At 39.9% G+C, this 25,018-nt stretch overlaps 1 protein-coding gene and 1 long non-coding RNA gene across 2 annotated transcripts in view; one reads left to right on the forward strand and one right to left on the reverse strand.

Annotated features, from left to right (window-relative positions):
• Positions 1 to 25,018, forward strand: part of LOC139433704 (uncharacterized) — a 25,869-nt gene continuing 851 nt past the window's right edge. The window contains exon 1 of the long non-coding RNA XR_011643092.1: positions 1 to 1,207. This is a non-coding gene — a long non-coding RNA (uncharacterized lncRNA). The remainder of the gene's footprint in view (positions 1,208 to 25,018) is intronic.
• LOC117445775 (protein-glutamine gamma-glutamyltransferase K-like) overlaps positions 19,433 to 25,018 on the reverse strand; it is a 26,289-nt gene continuing 20,703 nt past the window's right edge. Inside the window, exons 10-14 of the mRNA XM_034081637.2 lie at positions 24,488 to 24,641; positions 24,041 to 24,325; positions 23,370 to 23,530; positions 23,060 to 23,196; positions 19,433 to 22,953 (exon numbers count right to left, since the gene is read on the reverse strand). Of these exons, the coding sequence (XP_033937528.1) occupies positions 22,794 to 22,953; positions 23,060 to 23,196; positions 23,370 to 23,530; positions 24,041 to 24,325; positions 24,488 to 24,641 (897 nt within the window). The 3' untranslated portion in view covers positions 19,433 to 22,793. The remainder of the gene's footprint in view (positions 22,954 to 23,059; positions 23,197 to 23,369; positions 23,531 to 24,040; positions 24,326 to 24,487; positions 24,642 to 25,018) is intronic.

Consider the following 25,018-nt stretch of genomic DNA (forward strand, 5'->3'; position numbering starts at 1 on the left):
TATTTTTGAGTTAGTCTTAGTCTTAAGACGAAAATGGTTATTAGTTTTAGTCACATTTTAGTCATTTCTATCCTTTATAGTTTTAGTCTAGTTTTAGTCGACGAAAACTCAAAACGTTTTAGTCTAGTTTTAGTCGATGAAAAATTACATTTTAGTTAACTTTAAGTCAAAATGTTTTCTCTCTTTAAACCAATTCAGTTAGGCAAATACAGGTATCTGAAATTGGAATCAAGGTGACCGTATCAAGTGTTGAAATTTGTAAAGCAACATTTCACTCTCTTAACCCTTTACTTAGTTAGTTTGACATCTCTAGCCTAGACTCTCACATTGGTGCAATACTGTTGTGTTGTCCTTGCTGATCCTCTAAGGTAAGGATAGTGCATACACATAGATACAAGTGGTACTGGTAACATAGTGGAATGTTCTTTACTCCAAGTCAAGAACCAAAACATTATTTTTTTTAGCCTTCTTATATTTATTTTCCGAAACCTCCAATAAAAGTGAAGACACGTATGCCCAAAACAGATCAATAAATGATGAACAATGACATGACACCTGAAGTTTTGGATCACGAAAATTACAGACTTGAGTTAGCTCAGTGACTCAAACTGTAGTCCATTGTAGACTCTCTACATTTATCAATGGTGTGTCAGTAACTTGTCAGAACAGAGGGTCATCCCTCACAAGATGCAGTGCAAAGCAGTAACTTGTATAAATTATAAAGTATAAATTGTTGTATAAAACTATCCCTCACCTTAACATTATACGTTTCTGTACCTACAAATAAAATAAAAATGTTGAAAGTGCATACAGTACATACCTATAGAATAAGATAAACCTTGAATAAACTTGGCCTTATAAACAATCAGAGGGAACCACCTCTGTAGTGCAGTCTCATATAAAGTAACAGACAAAGTACAGACATCCGTAGTAGCATTAACAACTTTTTAGCCTACTGATCTCTATTCAGTTTGAGGAAAGCACTTCTCCTCTTATTGAAGGTCTCTATCATAAGGATGAAATCCTCATCCTCAACTGTACGGGCAGGTAGACCGGTGCGTCCAATCCACTGGGCAATGACCTTTTCTTTGGTTCCAGCGAGTCTGCTTTATATTTTGGTCCTGAGGAAGAGAACGCTGCTGGGATAGTTGACTGTTTATTCTTTGCACCAGGTTGCTGTTTTGGAGTACTCGTCTCTGGGATCTAGGTGAGGAAAAATAAGATTGCATAATTACTCCCTATACAGAACTACAACGCCTACAGATGAATTCCAATTAATTAAATGTAGGCTAATCCCTTTAAAATATGCCTTTGGTAATAGTATTATCATTAAAATATAGTATATCAATAATATCAAGTTTAGATTTTGAAGATTCTAATTATGTGATAATACAATACAACTAGCCTATTATATATGCCGACCTGGCCTTAGAGATAAGAAAGTATTTTCCAAATAAATTGCCGTGTACTCTTAAAGGAATGATATGCTCATGACACTCATTTTTTAAAAATTATCATCCGATAAAACAGACCAGTCTCTGCCAGTCTCTCTCTTTTTTTTTTTAATCCGATGACATTATCAGTGATTTAAACTGATTATATACCGAAATAACATCAACACTGTGGGCGCCGCCATTTCCCGGACGTGACGTAATCCATGCGTTTGGTTTTCGAAGACACGTTGATCTCCATGTTATTTACTGTAGTTTCTCTATTCAAATATGCCTCACTGTATCGCGAAATATTGCCATAATTCGGATAGGAACAATCCACGGAATGCTCGGTTCCATCTGTTGCCAAAAGGTAAGCATAAGAAGTACATTCGGAGGCAGTGGCTAGCGAAATGTGGCCGGCCCGAACCGAGAGATTTACAGGCTCATGTATGCAGCGAACATTTCAAATTTCCGGACGACTACTCTGAGAGTATGATCAAACATAACATGGGATTTAAAGAACAACCATTACTCAATGGAGATGCAGTACCATCGGTCTTTCTGGTGTCATCACCGACCAGGACACCAGTTCGGCCAGTTGAGAAATCGCCCTCTGCAAGTGTGAAGTGACAGAGGAGCAGAAGTAGTGCTCGGAGTAACGGCCCGTCTACACTACAGCGTCGAAAGCTCCAAGCAGCTCCAAGCTGCCCATTCATTTTCAATGAGGTGACGTCACGTAGCCGCGCTTTTTCGCCGAACTGAATTGTGGGTAGCCGAGCGAGGCGTCTCAGGCGACCCAGGCGACCAGAAGTTGAACATTGTTCAACTTCTGGTCGCCTGGACGCCGGAGTAGCCAGCGCCAGCCAATCAAATCCCGTTTCCCAAAATCTGACAGCTGAAGCACTAGCCAATCAAACCGCGTCTAAGCTGGGAGAGATATCCCGCCGTTCATTTCTATATTTCAAAAAAAGTCGGAGGAGAAACTAACTATCGCCGTAGCGAATCACCCGGTTTTGTATGACCAGACCCTCTTCACCTCCCGGGATACAAACCGGAGGAACCAGGCATGGAGGGAGGTGGCAGAGACAGTGGGGGAAACTGGTAGGTTTTCGCCTGTTTGGGGAGTTTATATATATATTGCTCGCATAAAATCCCCGGGGTTTTTTGCTTTGTATGTCGGGGGCGGGAGATTCATGTGATTGGTTGTTGGCCGTGTTGCTTGAATAAAATCCCCAAGCTCCAGACACGCCCAGCTCCAAGCTATTTTTGGAGCTGTAGTGTGGACGCTCCGTAAGAATAAGGTATGTTATAGCGCATTTCCATTGCAGCGGCTAGCCCCGTTTTAACGTCCAGGCCAGGACAGTTTTTGGTGGCCTTTCCATATAGCGTAGTACCGGCTAGTGTGTATTTTACCCCAGTTTTTTCCGGCCCCATAAAATCGTGATTCTATGGCCAGGGACAACGAAGCTGAGTATGCTAAACTAGAGAGGGAATCGCTAGCAAAGGTGGTACTACATGCATACATATAGTATCTTATATCATCTTCCCATTATACACACATGCATTTACAAACATTTGGACTACCTATGTTGCAAATGTATTATCTTTTCAATTTACACACGGCATCTATTGCACGTCTGTCCGTCCTGGGAGAGGGATCCCTCCTCTGCTGCTCTCCCTGAGGTTTCTCCCATGTTCCCTTTAAACTGGGGGTTTTCTTCGGAAGTTTTTCCTTGTACGATGTGAGGGTCTTAGGACAGAGGGTGTCGTATTGTCATACTGATATGTATGGCTGAATTCCCCCATCCAATCTCTTCACATTGGTCAAAACGTGTTCCTCTGCTGACGAGTCCGAACTGAAATACTCCACCATATTTCCGTGTGTTGACAAAGTGAACGCATGGATGACGTCACGACCATCACGTGACTACTGAAAATGGCAAACATGGCGGTGTTCCGGTTTAACTGGTTCCCCGATCAACTGGTTGACAGATGTGGAGGCGTGGCCTTCGACAGAGATACACATTTCGATCGCTTCTTCTGTCGTTTACATAAATCTTTTGGTATATTTGGCTGGATAGGAACACTTTGATGCACATTCAGTACCAGTGTGTGAGGTTGTAGTTACGATGGCGATATCCGGACGCGAACAGCGAGGACTACAAAAAGAAAAACGAGTTGACATGGGCATGTCTGTTCAAAACATTGCGAGCTCCAATAAATCATTTAAACCAGCTATTGTTGGCAGACTTATTACTGAATATCGTTCTTAATGTGATACCAAGTCCATCTGAGACCCGTGTACACCTTCAGACAGCCTCCAAGTGAAGCACACGTTGTTTACTCACAGTTTGAAAGCAGCGTGGAGAAGTCTTCAGCTGTGTTAAGCTGTGATCCGCTCGAATAAATCCTTAAAACCAGCTATTGTTGCCCGAATTATCACTGAATATCGTTCCTAATGTGATACCAAGTCCATCTGAGACCCGTGTACACCTTCAGACAGCCTCCCAGTGAAGCGTACGTTGTTTACTCAGAGTTTGAAAGCAGCGTGGAGAAGTTTTCAGCTGTGTTAAACTGTGATCCTCTCAGGTAAACTGTGATTCGCTCAGGGGAAATGGGATCCGCCCAGATTAAACTGTGTTACATCTTCTGTGGCTATCTACCAGCGATCATGTTTAATATGAAAGACACACACATACATCCCTTATAAAAACGCCATTCTGCAGCACTCATCCAGATAAGATGTGACTGTTAACTCGTTTTGCAAAGACAGCAGCAGAAATGTCATTGCTGCATGTGCAGGGATATTTAGACTTTAAAATGCTGATGGGTCATTAATCTTGGTCTCGGCAAACAATATTAGGAATCCTCTATTCAAACTACATAATATTCAGTGTCCATCGACATGAAAATAACAAAAAAGTTCATGCTGGACTCAAACCCGAGTCCCAACAGCAAAAGTCACTCCAGCCCTGCGCGTTATGAGTGCGCCACGGATCAACATGATACTACCCAGAGAATCCAGAATAAAATAACAGTGTTCAAAACACTCATGTCAATTACATTATATGATATTGCATTTACCTGACACGTTTATCTAAAGCGACTTACAATAAGTGCATAAGACCAAGAAGATACAAACTTGAAGAAAACAGAATCATAAAGTACATCAGGTTTCATAGAGCCAAAACATTTAAAGTGCTACTCAACTGGCTTTAGATAAGCCATTCCTTTATTAGTATATAAGTGCTTTGTTAATAATTCTAACGTCAATAAATCCTTTACAAACTATTCTTGTTGTCAGTCTTACATTTGTATCATATATCGTCATTAATATGATGTCGACTCGATTTGATACTCGTTTATACTTGTATAAATGGGTATCAGGTGTACAGACTTATCATTAATTGGGGCATGGGTCCAGTCTATATAAATTTGATTAACCTTTCACAATGTTGTGAGGTAGTGAGGAGATAGAGAGATACAGAGAGAGAGAGATAGAGAGAGAGATAGATATAGATAGATAGATATAGACAGATAAAGAGAGAGATAGTGAGAGAGAGATAGAGAGATAGATAGATAGACAGATAAAGAGAGAGATAGTGAGATAGTGAGTGAAAGTGAGATATAGTGAGTGATTGAGCGTTGCCTGTGAGAGTGATTGTCCTGGTGAGTGGTTGTGGGTGAGTAATTGAGGTGCAACTGTGTGTATTTGAGAGAGGCTGGTATTGTACGTTTCCGTGTATTTGTCACTTTGTTTGTTTGTCTTTGTTGTATTAATTTGTTTGTGTATGAATACGTGAGGGTAAGTAGGTAGGCAGGAGTAGGCGCATAGGCGAGACAGGTGTAAGTAGGTGTTGGAGTAGGAGGAGGGACAGAGAGCGTTAGGAAATGGATCCCAGAATTGTAAAACAAATTCTGGATCTGAAAGTCCACCACCAGTATCCTGAGGGGTCAACCAAGAAAGAGCAGTATGTCATGAAGAGGAGAGCTGACACCTTCACGATAAAGGGTATGGATGCATATGGACTCTAGAAAACAATGATAATATGCTATGGTAAAACTAATACATCTAATATTATGTCATATAAACACCAGACGGAGAACTGTACTACATCTGCAGGCGCAAAAAGAATCAAACCGAGCACCTTGCCAAAGTGGTCTCTACTGCTGAAGAAGCAAACGATTTGTTTGCGGAGTTTCACTGCAGCAATATTGGTGGACACGGCGGAGTGGAGAAGACTCACTGTGCCATCATTGCTCGGTACTATTGGCCTGGCATGGAGGGTGACATACGCGAGTGGGTGAGTTGGTATCTTCAAAATAATGAGGTGGAATACACATTCAGGTTCAAAAGTAGCACAGAGGAGTGTAATGTGTATTTCAAAATTGCTGATGCTGTATGCGCAAACACCCTATCAGTTTAACATATAATTTATTTGCACTAAATATTTCTCATAACTGATGTTTGTCTGTTTTAGATTGCTCAGTGTCCACAGTGCCAGGCCAAGAGAGCCAACATTAAGGAGAAGCAGGAGTACAGTCCGATAGAGGTAAAATAAACCATGGCATACTGGTATTGTCAGTGTAGAAACACGTCAACAGTGATTTACTGTAATGCTCATGTATTTATTTCCCCCCAGGTTACGGAGCCTTTGGAACTGGTTGGGATGGACTTAGTGGGTAAACTCACAGTAACAGATGGTGGCAACCAGTACATATGTGTAATGGTTGACTATTTCACCAAATGGGCAGAGGCCTACCCACTTAAGACTAAAACAGCAGAAGAGGTGACCAATTGTATCCTAGATTTCTTTTACAAATTTGGTGCACCTCAAAGACTGCTAACAGACCAGGGCTCAGAGTTTTGCAACAAGGTAGTGTTGATGCAGTATGAATCCCCAATATGTAACTGTAGTTGCTGTGCTAATCTATTGCTTGTTTGTCCCAATGATAATTTCAAGGTCAACTCTGGCCTGTGTGAGACACTGGCCATAAAAAGAAGCCTGTGCTCTGCATACCACCCACAGACCAATGGCCTTGTGGAGAAGTTAAACGGCACTATCCAGAGGTATTGGTTTTCAATACCTGATGGAATTCACGCTCTTCATAGAATTACAAACACATTTCCTAATGAATATGTTGCTTTATCATACATGAGAACACATAAGCTCTCCTGCTTCCTCATGCCTACACTTGAATTCTGCATTTTAAGGTCATTGAACAAAATGGTGGCTGGTCACCCCAAACGTTGGGACCAGGTTCTGCAGTCCACCATGTTTGGTCTTCGGACAAAGAAGCAGCTGACCACACAATACAGCCCCTACTATTTGATGTTTGGGAGGGAGGCTAGGTATCCCTCCGAGGTGCCAAAGGAGTACCTGGTAAGATGTTCTAATGTTGTCATCCGTTTCAAACGTTTTCATTTGGATCATCTGTCTTCTAAAATTCTAACTGTGATTTGTTGCAGGTCAAAGAAGACAAAGTCAGCAGGCTGGTCGCAACGGAGGAGATCCACGAAGGCCTGAACAAACAGAAGGCTGTATTCACAGAGGTGAAAAAAAATATGAAACGAAGCCAGGACAACGTCCGCAAAAGAAAAGTGAAAAAGGGCCAGGAGGACAACTTCCAAGTAGGGGACCAGGTGTTGCGGAGGAACGTGAGACAGGAGCAAAGAAAAGGGGGAAAGCTGGACGATGACTGGTTGGGACCCTACACAATCCTGGAATTGGAGGGGAAAAAGGCAGTACTCGCTAAGGGTACCACAAAGCTCCAGACAAACATTGATCATTTAACACATTATATCCAGCCAGAGGAGAGGATCCCTGCCAAACTACAAAAGTTGTCCGATCTCTCTCCTCTGGCTGGTCCACAGCACACACAGACACCCACCACACAAACACCCACCACACAAACACCCACCACACAGCAAGGCGAGGCCCAAATGGCACCAAAGGATCCTGAACTTTGTAAGTAAACAGACAGAAAGTACACTCCAAATGATGCATTTCACAAATAACTTCCATTGCTATATTTCCAGTAATCCGACAAATATGGACAGGGAGGAGAAAGCAGACGCTCTGGTGCAAGTTTGGGCCATACAAAGTATATTCAGAGAACCTAATGGACTTGGCCCCAGGGAAGTGGTTGGAGGGAGAGGTAAGTTACAAAACAAAAGAATATTGGACTGATATTTATTTAGATTGTATCACAAGTTATTTTTGTACTCTTAGATCGTCAATTCATACATAACCATGGTAGGAAGGAAAGCTGGCGCTCTTACCTTGGACTCCTACCTTATGACGTCGCTCTGGGAGGGAACCCACAAAGGTTCTTTGAGAAGTGTGAGTAGGACTATATATTAGGATTTCTTTTTTTGTACATAAGTAGGCCTATGTGTTTTGTGTATATGTATGTTTGTATGTCCATACACACAAATACATACTTATGTTAGTGTATTAGTTGTCGTAATTATTATCATTTTTTTAGTTGGACCTTTTAAAATACGATGTGGCTGTTGGAGCGGTCTGCAGCCATGGACACTGGACGTTGATTGTAAGTAATCCTCAACATAAACAGATCTAGACGGAACCATGACACTATCTGATGTAGGGGTTGGTTATAATTAGTATTTGCATTTCCATAGATCATGTACCTAAAGGAGAGGCGGTCCCTGTTCGTCGACCCATTTGGGGCCACAGACGCACAGATACAAAAATGCAAAGACGTAACAAGGTGAATGAAATGTCAGCTTGGATGTGTGCAATAGACAAATACATGTATTCATACACCATGGATCATCTTTTGGGAGCAACAAAAGGTCATTCAAGCATTTTTGTCCTTTAACAGGATTCAACTGATCTTGAATTAAATGGTTTTACCTTAGCATATGTTAAAATTGGCAAACTGTAATAAATGTGTGTTTTGTGTGTAGAGCATTGGTCCGCAAAAAGTGTCCAAAAATAGGGAGATGGGCATGCGCAACCGTTGCTCACCCTAAGCAACAGGACTCATCGGCATGCGGGGTGTTTGTGTGCAAGGTAAACATTTGATTATATCTGGAGCTATTTGTCATTATTAAAAAGTCCTCAAAATGATACTTATCAGACACTTTTTAGCTTGCAGAGCAGATATTGTCTGGCCAAAATATCGACTACGCTGTTGACCAGAAGGGTGTGGCCATGTTGCGGCTGGACATGTCAATGTCGCTGGTGACAAATTCAGGTATACAGAACTCTACCAGGTAAACTTGAATGTGTCTATATTGCCATTAAACTACATTATCTTCTTTTTTGCAGATGACCTATCCCAGCTCTGTAGGGCTTGTGGGGAGCTCAGCTCGGGGGCTGAAGGGGACATCGATACGTGGGTATGTAGAGAAATTCATGTCCTTCTGCTGGAAGACTGGGATGCACCTTGGATAGGTTACCTCAACATCACTGGGTGAACACTCACTATCACACAGCTATTGCAAATGTATAGTTGAATTCACCTAACTTGCATGTCTTTGCACTTTCGGTGGGCACTGGAGCAGCTGAAGGAACATACCAACACAGACTCCAAACAGAAAGGACCACAGCTAAGATTGTAACCCTATATATGACACCCATTGCCATACTATGTAAATAAATAATGTCTAAGGAAATTAAAACGGCTTAATTTTACATCCTAATCAGGATGAGTGATGTGAACCTGACAAAATGTTTGACAGTATTCTAAAGTATTTCTCTTTTTCCCTGTCAGATTGAGTGCACCACCTGCAATATGTGGTACCACATAGGGTGCGTGGGACTGTCCTCCCCCACAGAGGATGAGTATTTCTGCCCATCCTGCAAGTCTTGATGGCAGAACACTTCCTGCACCAGCCCAGAGTATACCTGCCTCAGGAGCTGCTGATCCGTACTCTCTACTCTGTCTACCCATAAGCCCCCCCCTCTCAATCAACTTCCTCTTGACTGCCTTTTCGGTTTATTTTATTTTACTATATTCATTTGTTTGCCTATCCTTGTTTGTCTACCCTCCCTCATACTGTAAATCGTATTTGAGTTGGAGAAACCCGCTATACAAATATAATGTATTATTATTACTCTGCAATAATCCAGTCTGTTCTCAGTACATCCATCACTGTGTGGTTTGGATCCCAACAGGACAGAAGGCCATGTTCCTTGTAATTGTATACATACTTGCCAAATAAAGCTGATACTATCAGTCAATAATGTTTCTTTTTAAAAGTTTAAAAGTGAAGAGGCACAACGTGACTACGTAAATGCACCAATGCACTCTCCTAAAAAAGTGGGAAACAGGAATATACACTAAAAAGTGCTATCCCTGTAGACTAGGGTAACCATAGAGACCACGTGTAAAGAACAGGTCAGTCGGCACCACGTTTAAATAATTAATGAAGTTAATAATTGTAATCCTGATCTTGATTTTTCATTAAATTTTAATATTTTTCAAATTCATTAATTATTGATTGCTATCATTGTTGTTGTCTTTCCTTCTGTCACACTAATGAGTAAGTCTACTATAGGCTACAGAAGCAAAGCTTGCATTGCACATTAGAACATGAATTTGGCCACTGTTATTATAGTTGCAATATGTAAGATTAGCCCTTAGCACACAATAGGGGACATGATGCCTATGCTGTTAAGTATTTTTATTTTGGTGAGTCTTTCGCAAGACAGAAAAGACAGCCAGTATTGCTAGAATATAAACCTTTTTGTAAATTGCATTCTGTTTCTAGCGCAACAGCTTTGGTCCAGGTTTACATCCGATCAGCTACTGCATTAGCAGACAGAGCAAAAGGAAATGGAGGCCTATTTAGAAAGTTAGCGTTTAAAAAATGTCTATATTGTGAGCATAATGTCATATTATATTATATTGTACAGCATAATGTTGCATGGCAAATATCACGAAACACATGGCCTGATTTGCATATTGGAACTTAATGTGTGCACTAGAACACACTTATATGTAAAACTAACACTTATCACAACATAATGTGGGCTCGCAGGCTGATAAACTAGAATATCTGATCACGGTGGGTCTTAATGAGGCTTGATACAGACCTCAGTCAGTATACTATATTATAATATGTATATTATATGGCTTAAAGTGTACATACATTTGCTCACATTATAAATGATGGTCGGGTTGCATTTTTCTGGAACTTTTTAACAAGTGTGATCTAAAAGGTTCAATACTTCGTGTTGATCCGCGGCGCACTCATAAAGCGCAGGGCTGGAGTGACTTTTGCTGTTGGGACTCGGGTTTGAGTCCAGCATGAACTTTTTTGTTATTTTCATGTCGATGGACACTGAATATTATGTAGTTTGAATAGAGGATTCCTAATATTGTTTGCCGAGACCAAGATTAATGACCCATCAGCATTTTAAAGTCTAAATATCCCTGCACATGCAGCAATGACATTTCTGCTGCTGTCTTTGCAAAACGAGTTAACAGTCACATCTTATCTGGATGAGTGCTGCAGAATGGCGTTTTTATAAGGGATGTATGTGTGTGTCTTTCATATTAAACATGATCGCTGGTAGATAGCCACAGAAGATGTAACACAGTTTAATCTGGGCGGATCCCATTTCCCCTGAGCGAATCACAGTTTACCTGAGAGGATCACAGTTTAACACAGCTGAAAACTTCTCCACGCTGCTTTCAAACTCTGAGTAAACAACGTACGCTTCACTGGGAGGCTGTCTGAAGGTGTACACGGGTCTCAGATGGACTTGGTATCACATTAGGAACGATATTCAGTGATAATTCGGGCAACAATAGCTGGTTTTAAGGATTTATTCGAGCGGATCACAGCTTAACACAGCTGAAGACTTCTCCACGCTGCTTTCAAACTGTGAGTAAACAACGTGTGCTTCACTTGGAGGCTGTCTGAAGGTGTACACGGGTCTCAGATGGACTTGGTATCACATTAAGAACGATATTCAGTAATAAGTCTGCCAACAATAGCTGGTTTAAATGATTTATTGGAGCTCGCAATGTTTTGAACAGACATGCCCATGTCAACTCGTTTTTCTTTTTGTAGTCCTCGCTGTTCGCGTCCGGATATCGCCATCGTAACTACAACCTCACACACTGGTACTGAATGTGCATCAAAGTGTTCCTATCCAGCCAAATATACCAAAAGATTTATGTAAACGACAGAAGAGGCGATCGAAATGTGTATCTCTGTCGAAGGCCACGCCTCCACATCTGTCAACCAGTTGATCGGGGAACCAGTTAAACCGGAACAGCGGCGGCCAGACGGAATATACAGGTCTTGATAAAAAAGAGCTATAAAATCATTATTTACCGGGGAATATCGCTGATTTCTTCAGGGTATGGTTTAAACATAACGTTTCACTAAATACTGAAGTTTTGATTAATTATCTAATGAGTGGACCATTCCTTTAAAAAACACACAATAATTGCAGTGACTAGATAGTTATTGCAATGTAAGCCCAGCCAACATTAGCCTGGAACTTGCCAGAATCATTCATTTGCTACCGGAAACTGAAAACGTGTTTGCAAGAAAGGCTAAGCTAACATAGATAGTTAGTACATTTGCCTCTAGTAACTAGTGACTAGCTAGCAGTCTGCATTGGCAATGGCAACTTGCCAATGCAGACTGCCCAGTAACATAGACTTAACGTTAGCAAATGTATATGCTTAGTTAGCGTTACCACATACGAGTTAGTTACGACTTATCATGTAACGTTACAGTTAGCTAACTTACCGTGGCATAAATAGCAGGATGGTGCGCCTTCAAGTGCCTCTTCAGGTTAGTTGTATTCTTCCCAACTAATTTGAAGCCACATGGCGTCTCTCCTTCTCCCGCAGTTGCAGTGCAGTGTGTTTTATTTTCTACCGAGTTATAAAGAAAGTTGGTCCATATATCTATTCTTTTTTTGCGACCAAAAACTAAAAGCGCTTTCGCTGAATCCGTCATCTTCACTGTTTGGATATCATCACCACCTGTGCTGCTGCAGTGAAGCTGGGGTGGACGGGGGTGAGTGAGGTGTGCAAGGTGTGCAAATTCCCAGAATCCCAAATAATTCAACCAATGACAGGGATGCATTTTGAAAGAGAAGACGGACAATTGGAGGAAAATAATATCCTGCATTTTTAATGTCCGATAGTCCACCCTTAACACCTTCGTCTCGTCTCGTCTCGTCAACGAAAACTACATTTACATTTCGTCATAGTTTTCGTTATCAAGAATCTATTTTTAGCTCGTCATCGTCTCGTCTTAGTCATGTAAAAAAGGTCGTTGACGAACATTTTTCGTCATAGTTTTCGTTAACGAAATTAACACTGCTCCCAGATCATCCCTTCACCCCCCTCATATCATTCACATGTTACTTCAACAGTGTTGTGCTAGTTACTGAAAACCAGTAACTAGTTACCATTACTAGTTACTTCATTTCAAAAGTAACTCAGTTACTTTACTGATTACTTACACCAAAAAGTAATACGTTACTGTGAAAAGTAACGTTTTAGTTACTTAAAAAAGGGCTCCCATTATATTAATGCCCTTATAGCCTTCATTTCAGTACTGTTATTGCATTGGAGAATAATACAATCTGTTGATCAACTTGACATGCATTATATGCAATCTGGATAGCATCGATATTAGCTGGCTTTACATTTTTGTATATTCTTTCTCCAGGTAGTTGGAAAAAGTTTTCCGTTTCATATGCCGTGTGCCGCCCGGACATGCTACCATGCTAACTAGCTCCCTGAAAGCGGGTGACTCCACTGTAGCAATAGCCTGCATGTGTTCTACAACATACCGTGCAATGGCTTTATCGACTTTTCCCTGGCTAGCAGTCCCTTGGTTAAAATCCAGCCGCTGTTGCTTAGGTGCAGGTGGAGTGGCGTCGGCTGAGTCTCTGTGGTCTTAGCTACTAGCTTCGTCCCAGCATGTTGTTTTTGCAGATGTTTTAAGAGATGTGAATGACTGGTTTGGGCAGTAGATAGGCTCTTTGACCCGCCAGGACACAACTTACAACCCAGTCTCACGGCATTTCGTGTTCACCAACACGATTTTTAATCTATTGATTCGTGTTCACCAACACGATTTGCCGCTTTTTTTCGTGTTGCACAGCACGATTTTAAAAGCAATGTATTTCTACTGGCAATGTGTTTCGTGCCTGCAGCACGTCTTTTTCTCCGGTCGGGTCGTGGAAGACCGGAAGCTGTGTGGTTCATAAAAACATGTTCTTACTCAATATCAAGCCACAGTTATTGCTTTTATTTTAAATCGTATAATTTCGGACTTTTGTTGCCGTCTGTGAGGAAAATAAATGGGGCTCAGAGCCTCAGGATACTGAAATCTGTATTTTTAAAAAAAAAAATTCCTTCTAATTTGTTATTCTTTTCAAAATAACACACTGTTATTTACTCACCAATAACACACAATTATCCTTGCTTTTATTTATTGGTTTAATTCCATAATCTCTGGCTTTTTTGGCATCCGTCAGGAACTGAATTTCAAAATAAATATAACCGGAAACAGACGTAGGCATTTCGAGCGATTACCCAAGATCCTCAGCTATGGTTTTAAGCTCGCTGATTGGATGTATATTCTATATTTCTATATTTATACTTTCCCCCTATGAAAGTATGTACTCTTAATATTTTTTTAATCAAATATAACACATAAAAACAATAATTCAATAACGTGCTTTAACCACTAGGAGGTGCACACAAGGTACACACAGCCATAATAACTTTGTATTATTAGTGTGTACAGTATGTACAACATCTGAAGATGTATAGTTTTATGCATGCTTTCACATCATTTTACAGCATATTGCTATACTATTTCAGACTCAGTATTTACATTCTTACATTCAAAGAAATCAGTAATATCTTTAAAAACTACAGTCCTTTTCTATCAGCTGTGCACCGTTATGGTGTAAATATAACCTAGCTATGAATTAGATCAAATGTAAAAGTCAGCCGAATTAGTGTTGATACTGCAAGGAGACGTATTGTGTGAAGAGAAATTGAAGATGTTGTTTAATTGTTGATATATTTATGATCCACGTCAAGTATTCAGTTTCGGCGGCATTTCTTCCAGTTTTTCCAAAGGTCTTCTCATCAGGGCTCTCTAAATAAAGAACTACGGCAGATCTGTAATATGTAATGCAGCCGAACCGTGTATTACAATGCCGTTATGTGATGACTTTCAAAGAGAAAAGCAAGAGCACTCGGAATTAAGTATTATTTTATTCTTTTAAAATGTTTTCCGGATTTCATATAATATAAACACCAAATCCCAGCATGCATTGCGGCTAACACATCCAATCAGCGAGCTTAAAACCATAGCTGAGGATCTTGGGTAATCGCTCGAAATGCCTACGTCTGTTTCCGGTTATATTTATTTTGAAATTCAGTTCCTGACGGACGCCAAAAAAGCCCGAGATTATGGAATTAAACTAATAAATAAAAGCAAGGATAATTGTGTGTTATTGGTGAGTAAATAACAGTGTGTTATTTTGAAAAGAATAACAAATTAGATGGAAAAAAAGATTTAAAAAATACAGATTTCAGTATCCTGAGGCTCTGAGCCCCATTTATTTTCCTCATAGAACAAAAGTCCGAAATTATACGATTTAAAATAAAAGCAATAACTGTGGCTTGATATTGAGTAAGAACATGTTTTTATGAACCACACAGCTTCCGGTCTTCCACGACCCGACCGGAGAAAAAGACGTGCTGCAGCCTGCAGGCACGAAACACATTACCAGTAGAAATACATTGCTTTTAAAATCGTGCTGTGCAACACGAAAAAAAGGGGCAAATCGTGTTGGTGAACACGAATCAATAGATTAAAAATCGTGTTGGTGAACACGAAATGCCGTGAGACTGGGTTGGATTGTTGGCACTTGACAATCACCTTACCTGAATTTTACTCAGGTGTAACTAAAGTCTGATTTAAGGGTTGTTTATATTTCACATAATTAATCAGAATCTGCAAAGTAACTCAAATAAATGCAGTGGAGTAAAAATACCAGGTTAACCCCTGAATTGTCGTGGAGTAGAATTACAAAGTAACAATGAGCTGTCATGTGGGTATATATTAATGCTGCGCATTATGGACACAAGTGATTTTCACCCATTTATTAATTATATGTTTTACATTTGATAACACCAATGTGTTTAATACTGGCAACTTCTAATTGTTGGAAAAACGAAAACGTTCAGTAGAGACGTCCCATAGAACATTTTGCGAAACACAATAGCCAGCATGTGTAGTTCTGGGGGGGTGTTCGATTCCAGTTTTGGATAGTCTGGCGTGATTTCGTTCCATTTCACACAGCTTTTTGACGCTCTGCGTAACCTTACGGGGACTGTAGTCCTAAACGATAGCTGGGGATTATGGGTAGTGTAGTGTCTTCGGCCATCCTAAACTCAGAAATGTTGACAATCGCAATGATGCTCGAAATGTCCCTTATAGGCCTACGTCTGTTTCCGGTTATTTTTATTTTGAAATTCAGTTCCTGACGGACACCAAAAAAGCCCGAGATTATGGAATTAAACCAATAAATAAAAGCAAGGATAATTGTGTGTTATTGGTGAGTAAATAACAGTGTGTTATTTTGAAAAGAATAACAAATTAGAAGGAAAAAATATTTAAAAATACAGATTTCAGTATCCTGAGGCTCTGAGCCCCATTTATTTTCCTCACAGACGGCAACAAAAGTCAGAAATTATACGATTTAAAATAAAAGCAATAATTGCGGCTTGATATTGAGTAAGAACATGTTTTTATGAACCACACAGCTTCCGGTCTCCCACGACCCGACCGGAGAAAAAGACGTGCTGCAGGCAGTAGAAATACATTGCTTTTAAAATCGTGCTGTGCAACACGAAAAAAAGGGGCAAATCGTGTTGGTGAACACGAATCAATAGATTAAAAATCGTGTTGGTGAACACGAAATGCCGTGAGACTGGGTTGCAACTTACATTCAACTAAAACGTTCTTTTCTTTGTGCTCGACAAAAGTGAAATAGTGAGAATATCTCCAGGTGGAGAAACTAGACTTGAGCTCCGCCGCCGCCATGATAGTCTTGTTAGTAAACAACACAAACACGCCCACAGCCCGTCTCCGCATGTGACACAGGAAGTATTTAAGTACATTTACTCAAGTATTGTACTTAAGTACAGTTCTCATCTCTGTTCACCTGGCTGTTGACTATATAAAAAAACTAACGCAGTAACGGAGTAACGCACCATGTAGTAACGGTAACTGAGTTACTGAATTTAAAAAGTAATGCGTTAGAGTACTAGTTACTGCCAAAAATAACGGCGTTACAGTAACTCGTTACTTTGTAACGCGTTAGTCCCAACACTGTACTTCAATAAACGTACAAACGTCACATTGTTGTGGCGTGGTTCCTGCTAGTGAAATGAGGTTAAAATGTTAACATAGGTTCAGGAGCATGGCCACGCCTAAAACTCCACCTCGAACCACGGCCACCCCTATTTATATCCGGCAAAACTTCCGGCCACTGCTCGTCTCCATCCTTTGGATAAAAGCGTCAGCTAAATGCAATGTAATGTAATGTAATTTAGTTTAGGTTAAAGGTGGGGTAGGTAATTTAGGAGAAACCAGCTTGAGTGCGGTAGAATTTAGAAATACACAGCCGGAAGAAATCTGCTACTTCCTTACAGAGCCCCTCCTCCAACACACACAAACGTGCACTTGACCAATGAGGGCACAAGATAAGTTTGTGCACAGATGGAAGGCTGACAGGCAGGTAGGCCATCCAGTTATTTTAGCCGGGCCGGCTAAAATTATTGGTCGTGCTTTTTACAGTACTATGGCTTCCACAGATGACATTTTTGTATGGATTTTTTGTCAAAGCACTTATTATATTCATTGCTATCGGGATGTTCAGAGCATTCCATGGAATATAACAAAATGTGTATCTCGAGCCGGTTTCTCAAACTTACCTACCCCACCTTTAAGTGAGTATATTAGCCCCATTAGCTACAGGCTCTTGTCGCATCCGAGATCTGAAGGACTTCTGTTCCTTCAATCACTATTGAACCTCATTGGTCATTGCTAACTTCCACTTCCAGGGCGACTGTGGCTGCGGTTAAAGGTTAGGTTAAAATCCTGTTGTTCCACTGCTACCAAGTGTTCCGCTTCCAGGATGAACGCAGATTGCTCCAACTCAACATGCGGTCTAGCAACGTCCGGGCGTGTGTTCAGTTTTGAAACTATACCGTTGAAACTCAATAGATATGAGTTACTCTAACTTAAATCCCTATAGTTGAGTGAATGCAGAAATATCATTACATTTGTAAGAAACGTTTGTTTTGTTCTTTTTCAGTTTGACCGATTTATTAAAATGGGTTGTAAACTAACTCAAATAAGTTGAGGTAAAAAACTAAATGTTCTATGTTGAAAAAGTCTTTTTTTAAAGTGGAATCGACTAACCCCATGAATCGCGTTTTAGAGTACGACCATGGCACCACAATATGTCGTTTAAAGATTTAATGGAATTTCACGAGGCATTGGATGTTGAGGACTGATGGATGTGAGCTGAAAGAGGAGGAGGGATGTTGTCTGGTACGGAGGATGTTCTGAAGTACAGGCAGAGCGAGACTCAGAGTGGGGGTTCAATCTCAGGCGTGATTTTGCCATATCTGAACACAAGGCCTGATACGATGTGTGGAATGAGACGTGGGAGAGGTGCACTATATCAAATGGGGAAGGAATGAGGGGAGAAGGTAAGAGAGGATGAAGGGATGTGGGCATGACGTAGGAAGGTTAAATGGAAAAGATAGTGAGGGTGGTTTGAGAATTATGAGACAAACAAGGCCAATTGTGTTGACTGGGTATAAGTGGGCTATACAGGTGATCAGAGGTGTAGTTGAGTTGGGCCCCACACTCAAATTAATTAATTTGTCCCATGTACCAGACGGAAAATATAGGTCTGAGAAAGAGCTAAATTGTTATTCATTATGTAAAACACCAAACTCAAACCAGAGGAAGCCACTCACAGTAATCAGCACAACTATGTGTGTCAAACTTGAGAGCTTAATTAACTCTGAAAGAGGTGTCTGCCTCACGACTACTTAACACATTTCAATGAAATTCCCTCTGGAGGATATAATGGGCCAAAATAGAACGTGTTATTTTTTTGTGTGAAATGATTTTGAATGGCTTTAAATCCTTGGTCATGAGCAGGTATTCACAAATATATTTTTGAGGGTCTGTTGCTCCAACCTGACAAAATGGGAAACCCAACCCTTAGGTTTCATCAATCAGCATGGTGATTGACTAACCAGAAGCCAATGTTAAATTATAAAGATAAGTACAATCTAAAAACTGCAAGCTGCTAGGGTTAGTTAAGAACAAATTATTCCAATGGCCGAAGTACAACATTATGCAAATGTTGTTATTGTGCTTTGGGAAAACATGTGCTGTTGATCTGGCCTTGATCTGGCATGTCCTTGTTCATGAGTCAGATATCTATAACTATTCATGGTTGTACAGAGCAGGGATGGATGTGTTTTAGAAAGATCTGCAGTAATGTGAATCTTTATCTATATTTAATACAGATCTACACATTCTTTTATTTTAAATAAAGTACTTAGAGCAGCCTTGTTGAAGACATTCACTGAGTGCTTTTAGTTTAATGAAATGCAGCCCATTGCTATTACCTTTGAAGCTTCTGGATTCTTGCTTTTTATCTTTTGTTGCCCATAACCTGCCTGGCCCTCAGATGTGAAACATTGATGACCAATATTTATATAGAAAATCCAGTCAGTATTTGATTACTTTACTTGATTTATTACAGCAGGACATGAATGACATATGGACTGTATTTATATAGCGCTTTATCCAGTCATTATGACCCCTCAAAGCGCAACTGCGTTGACTGCAACGGCTGGGATCTGACCCACAACCTTCCAATTGAAGGACAATCGCATTTGTCACGGTTTGAGTGAAGGAAGCAGGACCCAAATGCAGATAACTCTGATAAACCTTTATTTCAAGGATAATGAACTTAACAGAACACTCACCGGTGAACTCAGTCACCAACAAAAGACGAACCGACAAAGACAGACAGAAAAACCAGAACTTAAATACACACAAGACTAATCATACAAACAAGACACAGGTGAGGAGGGAGGAGGAAACGATAGTTACGGCTGTAACTACGGTTCTATGAGTCCCGGATGACCGCCAGAGGCGGTGCTAAAGCACCGCCTCTGGCGGTCAGTAGGGACGAAATAGAACACAGGGACACCAGGTGAACACAATCGGGTAAATTAGACACACCAGGGAAACTGACAGGGAACCACAGACAGATCTAAACAAGACAAAACACAACGCAGACAGAAAACCAAAGACAGATCTAGACAAGACACAACGCAGACAGAAAACCAAAGACAGATCTAGACAAGACAAAACACAACACACAGATCGTGACATTACATGAGAATCGTGACAGCATTACCTTGCAGCCACAGTTACCCCTCAAGAAAATCTGATGATATGGTCATTGAACAATTCCAGTGTTGTATGGACCTACAGTAGTTCTTCAAGCATAAGACATTGCTGCAATCTTGTTATTGTGCATCCTGCTGCGAAATAAAATAAAATACCACTTGCTTGTTAAGACCTTTTCCTGTATACATGTATGTGCTATGAAGATGCAAAGAGTGAGCAGAAAAAAGAGTAAGCAATACAAAAATTCTGTACTAATTATTAATAACGCTGTGAAACTTACGCAACAATAATTATTTGTGTTGTTGCTAATCTGTTCCTGAGAAGTGATGCTTCAGCTTAATGATCAATATTGTTGTTGTTTTGCAGACTGCATTACGTTGTAATGTGATTCTACAGCATTGAATTACATCGTGCAGGTGTTTCTCTGCATTTTTTTTTTCACAAATCAAAACAGGTGCAGAGGAACACTTGCACGGTGTAATTCGATCTTCACTCCGGCTGTATTCCTTTAGTACCAGGTCACTGCTTTTGTGCTGACTGACACACAGACACAGTGTTTTGCACCTAAATGCAACAGTCATCATTAACTTTATTTATTACACTTTTCCAGCAGGTGAATTTCTAAAGAGAGTGGCCCATTTATCTTTCTACGACAAACATGTAGGTGTGTCTTGTTTACCAATGTAGATGCCCATTTATCTTAGCACAGCAAACTATCGTGAGAGAAGGATGAAAGTATTATTTTATTTAAAAATACCTTGTGCACTGGAGGCTGGCTTGAAAAGTGGGCACACACATCATTTTATATGATAGGATTATAGTTTTGGAAATGTCATACGTTAACTGCCCCCTTGTAAACATAAAACGAACCAGCGAACTGCGGCTGCTAGGTGGAGAGAATTTGCTCTGAATTTTTCTCCTCTCTGTTTATTATGTGCTTGAGAAAGAAAAAGAGAACGGGATTTTTCTTACTCCAGAGTAAGAAAAACAAATTGCACACCAAACATTGCTTGTCAGAAAACACCAACAGTTTGAGACAAAAATATTGTTTCCTTGACTTATTGCCTCTTATATGCAATCATAATTTGCATCAGCCTGTGAACTGTATTTGGAAGGAAATTGGGTAAATAAAAAAGAAGATGGATGTGATGTGGAGATGTTTTGACCTGTCAGTAAGATCAAATTGTTTCCAATTTATTTCCTCTTGTTTCCATAATATTGGAGCGCTGCTCTATGCACCTTTATGCTAAAATTGACCGGCATGTCTTTAGGGTAATCCCCAAAAGCAGTCAAACAAATGCAATCATTCTGTGTCACTGACTTTGTTTCCAGATTTTGAAGTGGGTACAGAAAATCTGTGATGAGCTCTCCTAGATTCCACTTCATGAATACAGACTCCTTATAAACATACATCTTAAATATACTTCTCTAACCAAACATTAGCACGGGAAATCAGAAACAAATGGTTAGGAAATACAAAAAACGTCACCAGACTTTGTGATACGTTTTGTTTAAATAACACAAAAGCATTTGAAGCAGTATTCATTTTTTTAAATAAACAAGTCTTATTTTAAACACAGGGCAAGTAAACACATACAATATATATCAAATGTATAAATATAAAGCATGATCTTAACGTAGATGATTTAAAAAAATATATACATTTCTTTCATTTAAGCTGCCACACTGTCCACACGACCTCTGCACGACGATATAATAAGCTTGGTGTAAGCTTATAGGGAGAGAGGGGTAAGTTGAGCCAGTGGGTAAGTTGAACCACCCCTGTAACCAAGCAACGCCTTATAGTTGTAATCACGTGACCATAAATTATGCAAGCTCCTCCCATTTCTCCTTGCCTGTGAAAGAGAGATCCTCATTGTGTTCTGGTAAGTAAACATTTTTAGAAAAAAACGTTTTTTGCTTGTCAAAGTACATTTTCTAGATGTCAGCTATATCGGCTGTCATGTCAAAAAAAAAGTATCCAGGTTTAAACACTTATATTGTATATGTTGATGTGTTAGCAGTGTATTAAACCATGTGAATCATTAAGTCAAATATGACTCTGAATTTTAATGCTAGGCTATTTTTTCTAAAATGGTGGCTATGGGGTAAAGTGAACCATAGGCCTTGGGGTAAGTTGAGCCAGTTTTTCAATGGAGAAATGAATGAAAGTAGGCCAAGTTGATAATAAGAGCTCATTGTAGGCTACATTTAAAGTTGAATTTACCCTGTCTTTGATTGGTAAGATGTATGCAATTGTATCACCATTTGTATGATTACTTTTCCTTTTAACATGTTAAAAAATCAATCAATTCAATCGAAATTTATATTAAAAATATTTGAAAAACTAAGCTTGTATTTGGTTTGTTATTTATTGTGTATAGTTACCTTTAAGATTTGTTGTAGGTATGCCCAGGTTTGAACAGATATGCCCAAGTTTGAACCGTGGTTCAACTTACCCCCTGACCTGGATCAACTTACCCCTACACTGGGGCAAGTTGAGCCACAAAACTTTTTTTTTTAAGAAGTAATATTTTCACTGCCCTTGATCAAATATTAATTCTTATCATTGCCATTGATAGGAGACATCCTGAATTATAGGTGTGTGTTTTCATTTTTACTATGTGTCATTTGTCCTTGCTTAGAGGACAGCATAACTAAAAAATGGCTCAACTTACCCCACTCTCCCCTGGTTTTCGTATATTTATCGTACATGTTTTTATAAGTGGTTGTCTCTCTGTGGTCATCGGTCATTTTGAATTATAATGCAAAATAAAGTTTCCGTGTCATACTTCTGTTCATTTAAACTTTCCATAAATGACATGGACAAATTGTTATCTTAAAACATTCAGTGTTGAAGTGTCCTAGTTTTCAAATTACTATAAAGCGCCATTGCTTTTTTCATCCACAGTGATGCCGGTCACACCATGAACCTGTGTGAGCTGCTTGCAGTCCAATGAAGCCAGTAATTTCCTCGGCCCGGGGAGTGTGGATACGAAGTGCTCAGTCAGTGACACGGTGGCACGACTGCCAATATCTCTGAGGGAAGGACAGGAAATGACAGTGGCAATCACAAAAGAGAAAGATAGACAAGGTAGTTAAAGAATAGCTGAACACAATATAGAGGTACATTTTCCGTTCTTACCCGAAATGAATCTTTCGAGTGGTAAGGAGGCCCAGTCCTTCCACATGGAATATCACAGCTTTCAACACCTGTGTTAGTGGGTTTGTAAAGGAAATCTCCACTGCCATCTTCTCTCCTACCACCGCTTTCCCGATGGGCTGTGTGGGCGAACAACAAAGCAATAAAATCGAATAAAACATACTCTGGGCGGAAACTTTGGGGTTTGAGCCTTTGCAGACCATTCATATGCATTAAAAACCTTTATAACACACAACAGGAAAGGGAAAACCCCAAGCATAATAGGGCCCCTTTAATAATTAGTTTGGGTTACCTTCAGGATGAGGTCTGGGGTCCTGAGCCGGAAATTGAACTGTGTGGCCAGGACCTGCTGAGTTTCCTTGACCCTGCCGGTCAGCGTCAGCATCAGGGCGGCCTGGTCTACCAGTTGGTCCTTGTAGTCTTTATATTCCATGGTCCACTCCAAATGTTTTTCTGTAGACAGAAGTTGTTGGCAAAGTATGTTTGAAGTTCATTTCCCGTCCTCTACCTTGCGTTATTATTTTTGTTTTAGAGCGTTGTATTGACTAACATTGTAAATAAAATATTTGTTGCTTTCTTTCTTCAAGTGAAATGGGAATTCCAATGCTCAGATCTTTACAGTAAATATAAAGCTACAAACAGCCAGTTAGCTTAGCACAAAGACAGGAAGGCAACAGCTAGCATGGCTCTGTCTTAAGATAATAACATCCGTTTGTTGTATCTGAATGAAAATCAAAGTGTACAAAACATTTATGTCTTATATTATTTCTTCAAGTGTAAATTACTTATATTTGGGGGTCTATATGTAATATATATCCAATCTTTGTGCTATGGTAAGCTAACCAGTTAACATGTTTGTAGTAATACTTGTTGCTATTCTTTGCTGTTTTTTTATTGTAAAAAAAACCTGTAAACGCCTTTAGGAAACTCTGCGTGCCAAAATCTAAATTAAACTTCACGTACCTTCATTGGGCATCAAGTCCAAGTCTGTCGTGTCCTTTTTGACTGTTGCCTTGTGGACCCCGGTATAGTACATGACTGCCACCTGGCTGTGCAGGATGAGCTTTCGTTCCTCTGAGCTGCTGTTTCGCAATATAATTGTAAGCTCTGCGTCTTCTCCCATTTTAGGACCTTCACCATCCATGGTGACTTCTACAGAGACATCCTGTGACTTGGTATAGGTATAGGCCTCCGCTTTGGAGCCATAGCTACATGCTGTCTCCACAGCAATACGTTCCATCTCTGTGCCTGAGAATGACCAAAGAATTCAATTAATTCAATAGACAATTAATGCAGTATTATAACCTTGGTGAAATTATTTTTGACAAAGGATTTGTATTCTTTACATTGAGTACTTTATCTCTTTTAACCTGTTAAGCTTTTTAGTGTGTGGATTTTGTTTGATGTTACCTTCGGGGTGTTTGTAAAGGTGTGTGATATCCATGCGTTCATCAGTACCAACAGCCTTTGTGCTGATAAAGTGGCCCACAACCTTTTTCTCACTGTAGATTTGACTGAAGGTCCCATCTGTGTTCTTCTGCCAGTAGATTTTATCGCTATTCACCTGAAAGCAGACAGAGCATGAGGAAGAGAGAGAGACAAAATAAAGCCTTGAACAGATGGGAAACGTCATGCAGCGTTTTGATGTATGCCATATGGCTTATGATAGCTACACAGTACATGCATAATCTGCAGTGTTGGGCAAGTTACTTCCAAAATGTAATAAAGTACATATGACTTATTACTGTCTTTTTTAAGTAATAAGTTACATTACAATATTACTGTCTTTGAATTGTAATGAGTTACACTATTTTTATATTACTTTTGAGTTACTTTACCAAAATAACCGCAAAAGAATGGCTAGGTATTTTAAATGCTAAAATGTAGTTTAGTGCAGCTCATTATACATCCAGTGTGCTGTCTAAGATGCTGTCTTATTCC

Source organism: Pseudochaenichthys georgianus, chromosome 4 (assembly GCF_902827115.2).
Source record: "Pseudochaenichthys georgianus chromosome 4, fPseGeo1.2, whole genome shotgun sequence".
NCBI classification, from domain to species: Eukaryota; Metazoa; Chordata; class Actinopteri; order Perciformes; family Channichthyidae; genus Pseudochaenichthys; species Pseudochaenichthys georgianus.